Genomic DNA, 8,407 nt, shown 5'->3' with positions numbered 1-8,407 from the left:
AAAAAAAAGAAAATAATAATATCCAGACAACAGCAAAGTTCTGTTGCTGTTGTGGTACTTGGCACCATTTTTTCTATTAGTCTCTTAATCATCATCTGGAAAGAGAACATTCTAGAGTAATATAATTAAATGTCTAGCTAGAATTTATTAACACTATTGTATTTTCCTTGTACTTAACTTTGGTTACCCTTTCTTTACAGCAAATAATACTGGTTTTCCATTTATAGAAGCAATATAGATTTGTCTTAAAATCCCCAGTACCAGGATCGAACTCAGATGCACACTGAGGCCATACTCTTAAGTGAAATAGGCACACATATGTGAATACCAAATATTCTCTGGTATGAAAAACTGAAAGTGTAAATGAAGATCAAAATGTATAATAGATATTGTGAAAAGGTAGAAAGGGGAAGGGAAGTAGGAGGGATAGGGGAAAGTAAAGAAGGAGAAGAAAATATATGGGAAAAGCAAAAAACAGAAACAAAGTCTTTGTAAATAGGGAGGAGTGGAGGGGTTGAAAGGAGGGCAGGGGAATGGGGAAAAAATAAGAACCAAGATATAACATGTAAAGGTACAAATTCCCAATGATGAGTATCATCAGATTGTATTCCTAAAATGTACCAATGAACTTAATGAATTAAAAAAGTTGTTAATGTTTAAGAGTGAATAGGGCCGGGGATTTAGCTCAGTGGTTCTGCCGCCTGCCTTGCAAGCACAAAAAACCCGAGTTTGATCCCTGGTACCAAAAAAAAAAAAAAAAAAAAAAAAAGAGTGAACAGATCTAAAGAAAATTCCCAAACAATAAAATGGTATGAAGAAATATTTTTTAAAAGCCATTAAGACCTGAACTGACCTGAGTTTTAGAACATTTAAGACATATTAGGCATTTAAGTTCCCTTTCAGCTCTAAAGATTGGAAGTACCTAAGATCCATATGGCTTCTACAGAGATAGAGAGGCTTCCCTTTACCCTTCAGAAGAATACTATTAACTACCAAATGGGAATACATACAAAACTGGGAACAACTGGACAAGAAGTCAGACACTTGAATCCTGGTTTACTATAAACCAGTGGTGGTGAGCCTATGGTATGCATGCCGCATCAGGCTGTTTGTATCACTGAAAGCTCTTAAAAGGTTAGCCATCACTGCTATAAGATTATTCTAGAGCTTCAAGCAAGAAATCCCAGGGATCTATCTTCTTCAGTGAGACAAACTATGATGTATACTGATTTATATTCTGCCTCCCTTTTTATACTTCACCCTGGATTATAATCAGACCAGTCTACTCAAAGTTCACTAGTGGGAAGACGATGATCTCAAATTGTAAAATCCAATAGCCTTTTTTTTTTAGGACAGGGTCTCACTATTACAGTCCAGGCTGGCCTCAAACTCACAGTGATCCTCCTGCCTCAGCCTCCCAAGGGCTGAGATTACAGGTGTGCGCCACTGTGCCTGGCTTCTAGACTCTTTGTAAGCCTAGCATATTAGATTTCTTGAACTGTCCCACCTTCACAGGACCCTTGTGCCCTCAAAAATCAACTTCTGTGGAACACACACACACTCCTTGAAAAGCCCTTCACCTTTAGACTTCCTAATAATTTAGTCTCTCTTGATGTACACATATATACATACTCATTCACTAGGTTTTCATGCAACAAATATTTACTAAGTACCCATTATTGGAGGCAGGACTGCCGCTCCAAATAACATGTCCTCCCCTTTGTGGGGTTGTTTGGGCCTGGTTGGCTGCAACCCCAACACCCATTACATGTCAAGCACAGAGTTAAACACAGTGGATACAGTGGCAAAAAGACAAGCTTTAAACAAACTGTGCACATCAAACAAATATTAGCAACTTTGATTAAATTCTGGAGAGAAATACAAAGGCTATGAGAGAACTAAAAAGGGTGGTAATCAAGTCTGAGAAAGGTGTTCAAGAGAAGGCTGTCTTATTACAACTTCAGCTAAGGCCTATAGGAAGTAGGTAGGCCTGGAGAAGAGGTAAACAGCATGTGCAAAATCTTTGTGAAGAAGAGAAAGAACTGGCAAAAGCAATAAGGAGTACTGAAAGATGAGGAAGGAAAAAATACACTAGAGTGTAAAGGGCTCCCATTTGCCACAAATGTGACGAGGAACATCAAAAAGAGTAACGCATTAACTGAAATACATATTATTAAAGCTCATACATTCAAAGGACAATTTTTTTTAAAAGTAGAGATTAAGGGCCAGGGATTTAGCTCAGTGGCACCATGCCAGCCTCGGAAGTGCAAGGTCCTGAGTTTGTTCCCTGGTACCACAAAATAAAAAGTAGAAATTAAAACTTAAAAACTGGGCTGGGGATTTAGCTCAGTGCTTCCGCCACCTGCCTTGCAAGCATAAGGACCTGAGTTCGATCCCCGGTACCTAAATAAATAAAAACTGTTGATACAGAGCCATGTTTTTGTAATGTCTAGATTAGTGATGGTGAATCTTTGAGAGCTTTGCCACAGGTTCACCACCACTGATCTAGATACTTGGGAGGCTGAGGCAGAAGGATTCTACCCAAACTGTGCAACTTAACTAGACTTGTCTTAAAATTTTAAGAAGGGGTAGGTTTGTAGCTCAGTGATTATTTTCCTAGCATGTTCAAGACCCTGGGTTCAACTCCTAATACTGCCAAAAAATAAAAATTTAGAATTCAATTCCTTGGACAACACTGGAAATAATGAAGCCACCAATTCATTAGTCAAAAAATTGCCAATTAGAATTCATCCTGCTTTTCCTATATAAATTGTGTCCCAGGGTAATCAAGTAGGTTTCAGGATTGAAGAAAAAGTTTCTTTTACAAACACATTTCAGTGTAGAAGGAAGAAATTACAAATTACCATTTTGCAATTCCTAATAAAACAAATGACTGAAGCAATGATCCTGGAATCTCATTTTTAAATAGCACCAGATTAAAAACGTCGGCTTTCCTAACAAAACTTTATACAGCTACAATTACTCATAGTTGGAAAGACTATTTCAAGAAACAAAAACAAGTCATTTTTACCTTCCTTACTACCTGGAGGATTACAAAAAAGATGAATAGCTACAATATTAGAAATAATTCTATTATTTTCTTCATCCTATTGGTTAAGCAATCCTTGAAACTATTCTACTTAAACTAGCCCCTTAATTAAGTTACCAAAGAAAAAATGAAATAAAAGTGATTTTAAGAGGTTGCAAACTGTAAAGCAGAAAGACCATTACACAGAAAGTCAAGGAAGTTGGATTTTTATGTTCCTATACTTACTGTAGTAAATTAATCTGTTCAGGATAACCCTGGCACCAAGTGCCACACCCATAAGCCATCAGAGTAACTCCAGGCCTGTGTCAAAAGGTTTTGGGAGCTAATATAAGGGGACTGCAATGGCCAAAGATTAATGAAAATGACTACATCAATAAGAATGACAATGGATTAAAAAGTATCAATTTAAATGCTTGCCTCCCTGACATTAAAAAAAAAAAGTTGGAGCTAGATTTAGTGGCACACAACTATAATTCCAATACTTTAGAAGACCAAGGCAGGAATATCCTAAATTTGAGCCTAGCCTGGGAAACTTAATGAGACCCGTTCTTAAAATTAAGAAAGTGTTGGGATATAGCTCAGTGCAAAGTTCCTGGGTTCAATCCCTACACTACAAATTAATTAATTAATTATAATTTTAAAATAGTCCCCTTTCAGAATGCAAGGGAATCAATTCTTTATTCTAAAAACTAAAGAAAGAATTAACTAAACTAAAGGGAATCAGTCAAATATAGTGGTACCTTGGTACACAAATACTTTTGTTTGTAAACAATTTGGTTTGCAAACAGAAGCATTTGGCAAAATGTTGTTTCTGTTTGTAAATTCTGCAATGAGTGACAAACAGAAACTGGGCCATCTTTCTCACACAAGCCATTTTTTCCAAAATCATAGAATTACTTCATGAACCAAAGTAGGGCTTTTCATCACAGAGACAGTCCAACAAATAGAAGAGGAATCAAAATGAATAGCATTATTTTTTAACCCTTAATAAATCCAGGTAATGATCACCAGTAGACATATCTTTTCATAAAGAACACTCTACCAGTGAAATAGTCTTGAAAACAAGAAACTAAAGTGTATCAATATAAACAAACCCCTAAAACTGCCACAAACTATTAAGAAATATAGAAGATAAAAGAATAAGTCAAAGTATACCACAAGAATGAAAATGATAAATGCTATTTTTTTCAACAAACTGAAAAATTAAAAAGAGAAAAGGGGAACCTACAATACTAATTACAGATGAGTGACAAAACTATTAAGAATAGTAAGGAAATGACCATGAAAGACAAGGCTGCAGTTCCTCTGCTAGGGAAGTGACTATAAGGGGCTAGCCAGGGTACATTCTCATGATGTGCTCACCTTATATATAATTCAATGAGTTGTACTTGTGTGCACTTTCCTCTATTTGTGTTATTTTTAACAAAAATATTTTAATGGAATGATTCTAAACATAGGGGCCATACAATCCTAATATGCTAACAGTCTTCTCCTTAGTGGCTGTCATTACAAACATAAAAAATAGCTTTTGGAATCCTTCCAAATATGTTTAGAATCCTTTAAAACAAAGAAAACAGATTCACTAATGTTAGCTATTGTTGCTATGGGTTTATATTTGAAGACGAAAACCTTATACTCACTAGATTGTTGCTGTTGCTGCTGCTGTGTATTAAATCCTCCAAATCCCAGTCCAGTTCCCAAACCAGTACCTAAACCAGTACTAGTTCCCGTTGTGCCAAAACTGGTACCAAATCCAAAACCTTTGTTCTGAGTACTAGCAAACAGTCCTTTGAATGGAAAGTTGGAATTATGTCAGTTAAAAAAATTTGACCTTTACCAGATTTACTTGTACAAATGACCTAAAATATAGCTTCTTACCAGTAGCGCCTGTGTTAGTCGGGGCAGAAAAGCTGAATGCAGAACTTGCAGTTGTAGATGTTGTCCCAAATCCTCCAAACCCACCTAAAAAGAGTAAAAACAGAAAGGAAGATTATTTCATTTACATAAAAACAATTTATTTTTGAAGTCATTTTATAATTGCTATATATAAAATCAAAATATATTGATCTAATTTTCACTTTCAACATAAATTTTTTAAAGACTATACTAGTAAAGAGGTCAATGCAAGAAATAAAATGTCTAAGTATTTTGGAAAAATACACCTTTCAACTACAGGGGGATTAACAGCTACCACTGGCAAAATACCTTAAGGCTATTCGCATAATTCTAAAATGACAATGGATGTACTTTTAGCATATGGATTCAAATTCAAATGCCTACAAGATTTAGACCAAGAAAATCTAACAGTAAAGTAGGTATTTACTGACAGAACTGTTTAAAGTCAAGTTTTTAAAAATGGCAGTAACTGGTCAGGATTTAGCTCAGTGGTTCGGGTGCCTGCCTCGCAAGCTCAAGGACCTGAGATCAATCCCAGTAGCACCACCAAAAAAAAAAAAAATTCCTTAATTCCAGCAAATTACTGCTACAGAAGAATGGTAGTTCACATACTGTATTTCCATTTCCCTCCATAAGAAATCTGGATTTTTTCCATGTTAAATTTATAGGGTTTTTTATTGTTGTTTGTGGGGTTGTTTTGCAGCGCTGGGATTGAACTGATGGTCTCACATATGCTAGGCAGGCCAAGTATTCTACCACTGAGCTACATTCTCAGTATAAATTTATAGGTTTTACTTATTTATTTGGTACCAGGGACTGAACTCGGGAACTTGAGCTTGCAAGGCAGGTGGCGGAACCACCAAGCTAAATCCCCGGACCTATAGGTTTTTAAACATTAGTTTAACTTGTCTTTTGTAACTAATTCAAATATTTTTAAAATAGTGTGACAAGCAAATGTCAGCAGACTGTGTTGCCATTGTAATTCTGACCAGTGAATTTATATCTACATTAGCTTTATTTCTAATTAAGTCTGTGTCAAGACTAAGCAACCTTTCAAAAGAAAGGTACCAATATACTTACCTCTATTCAACAAGAATGTGTTTCTTTAAGGAAGATAAAAAGAGAAAATAATAGTAGTGGTAGGGAAGGTGAGCAGAGCTACCAGAGGCCTCTGCAACGCAGTATGAGGACTAACAAATTTCCTTTTTAGAAAGTCTGGAAACAAAATTAATCTTAACTATATCTAATAACATGAATGGTATGGAATGCTAGGCAATAAAATTGTTTTATTAAACTTATTGCCAATCTTTGGCTGGTTATCAATTTGTTATCAAAAGAAATTTCAAGACAAATATTTGAAATATTAATGCCAAATTATATTTCAGGTTTTCTGAACTCTTAACTTTAGTGACATAACAGATTCATCACTGTAACATGAAAGATGTAAAACAAAAAAATCCTCAACCATTTGATTGTTCTGACTTGGAAAATTATTCAGAATAGACTGCATGTTGTATATGCAGACACAAGTAAGTAGTCTATTAACTTACAGGTTTTACTGCAGTACTGCAAACTAAATATCCTGATAAAAACCACCAAAAATATTAAGTATTTATTTTAATCTCATTACTCATTTCCACAGAATAACTATGATATAACCTGAACTGGCTGTGCAATAAAAACACTAGTCAGTACATTCCACAAGATCATAAATGTTTTACTAATAATAGTGGATTTGCATGGCTGCAAAAAAAACAAGCATTTCTACCTGCTCTTTGAAGTATAAGTTAATTAACATATGAAAGTAATTTAAAACATTCTATTATTACAACTCTAAACAGTGATAACTCCAAATGAATATGAAATCAAACAAATACCAACAGGTTTATTTATTACTGTTGAATTATGAGCTGGAGGACAGCTTTATTCAGAAGCACAAATTTCAAAATAAGGTTTTACCCAGTGCCAATTTTAAGCAAACAGGAAAAGTAAACATACCAAAAGATAACGATATAAACACTTCAAATATATCTTAATAATAACACATTGTTTTATCTCTGGAAATTTCAAGTGTTTTTCAACTCTCATGCTAAGTGATATTCATATTGCAAAAACAAGTAAAAGAACAAAATGCCTGACTTTCCAAATAAGTTTCAGGAAGTAAATGTTCACCATATGCATATAATTGGCATGGGCATAAGAGGCACAATGTAAAAGAATATGGATGATAAATTCATATACGAGCAGCTGAAAAAAAATATTCTATAGGGTCATTGTAAACTACATGCAAACCTATTTTAAATTTGGATATCCATAATTGTTTGCATTTTGCAAAATTTTTAATGAGCTTCAAACAATCCACATAGATTTTTAATCCTCACAAGTATCTTTTTCAATGCAAAGCTACTCAGCCTACCTTTTACAGCAATGTTATCTGACAAATTAAACTGCTCTTTGATAATTTCCAAAAAAATCCAACGAAGAACTATATGCTATAATTACATTTTACAGAATGTATCCTAATCTGGTGAGTTCACTAAAGAAATATACTATTATACAGCTTAAAAAGTAAGACAGATTATTGCTGTTCGTATAAGACTTGTTTCTCTTAGAAACACAAAGACAATGAGATCCTGATGAAAAATGCAGGAAAAAATGAAAAGTGCAGGAGTCCAAGAATCCCAGGAAAAGGGGCCTGACTAGTAAGCTTATACTCTGGAAGATATATCTAATAATTTGAAATATACATTATTTATAAAGTAGAATCCAGTTAAAATTCTTATCATTTGGAAGATATTCTGTTCAATTAAATGCAAATTTAATAAGGGAACATTATAACTTGCAAGAATTTCCAAAACTTTTATCTTTTAAGACAGTCAAAACTTAATACAAATGCTTTTTGACATTAGGGAATAAATTTCCTTCCCTCGTTAGACAAAATCATTGTTCTTTCCCAAACTCTAGCAATCACGAAATATTCTTGGACTCCAGCTCCCAAGACTCATTACACATACGACCCGCAGTATCTACCTGCACTTGCCAGACTGTTACCAAAATTGAACGGAGTCGCCGAGGTAGTAGAAACACCGAAATTCCCAATATTAAAGTTCACTGCAGGATTAGCAGTTAATCCGAAACCCCCAAAATTAAACCCACTGGCGGTGGAGTTGGCAGTCTCAAGCCCACCAAATCCTGATAGGCGTGTAGGCAAAGAAACAAAAGTTTTAAAAGGGGGAAGGGGGAGAAGAAGAAAGAAGAGAAAAAGCAAGACAAGGATTAGAAGAATCAACAAGAGGTTTCACAGGAGGGAACAAACCTGACTTCGCTCCAAACCAGTTAAGAAAGCAGAGGAGGCAGGGACAGAAGGACGGACCAGGAGCGTGAACCAGACCACCAGGGCCCCTCCGGGGCTGGGACCAACCCGGCCGCAGGGCAGCCCCAGGCTCCCAGGCCCTGTGCTCG

The 8,407-nt window shown here is 35.4% G+C and overlaps 1 protein-coding gene across 3 annotated transcripts in view; it reads right to left on the bottom strand.

The window, feature by feature from the left end:
• Nup54 (nucleoporin 54) overlaps window positions 1–8,407 on the bottom strand; it is a 36,688-nt gene that overhangs the window by 27,758 nt on the left and 523 nt on the right. Inside the window, exons 2-4 of one of the 3 annotated variants that reach the window (XM_010619871.3) lie at window positions 7,976–8,137; window positions 4,928–5,011; window positions 4,690–4,836 (exon numbers count right to left, since the gene is read on the bottom strand). In XM_010619871.3, coding sequence (XP_010618173.1) covers window positions 4,690–4,836; window positions 4,928–5,011; window positions 7,976–8,137 — 393 coding nt within the window. The remainder of the gene's footprint in view (window positions 1–4,689; window positions 4,837–4,927; window positions 5,012–7,975; window positions 8,138–8,407) is intronic. The other 2 variants (XM_010619872.3, XM_010619873.3) reach the window with 2 other exon arrangements.

The sequence above is a fragment of the Fukomys damarensis genome, unplaced genomic scaffold (genome assembly GCF_012274545.1).
Source record: "Fukomys damarensis isolate Sample0158 unplaced genomic scaffold, DMR_v1.0_HiC HiC_scaffold_32, whole genome shotgun sequence".
Taxonomy (NCBI): domain Eukaryota; kingdom Metazoa; phylum Chordata; class Mammalia; order Rodentia; family Bathyergidae; genus Fukomys; species Fukomys damarensis.
The sequence above is the reverse complement of the archived record's forward strand: the minus strand, read 5'-3'. Positions and strand labels throughout refer to the sequence as shown.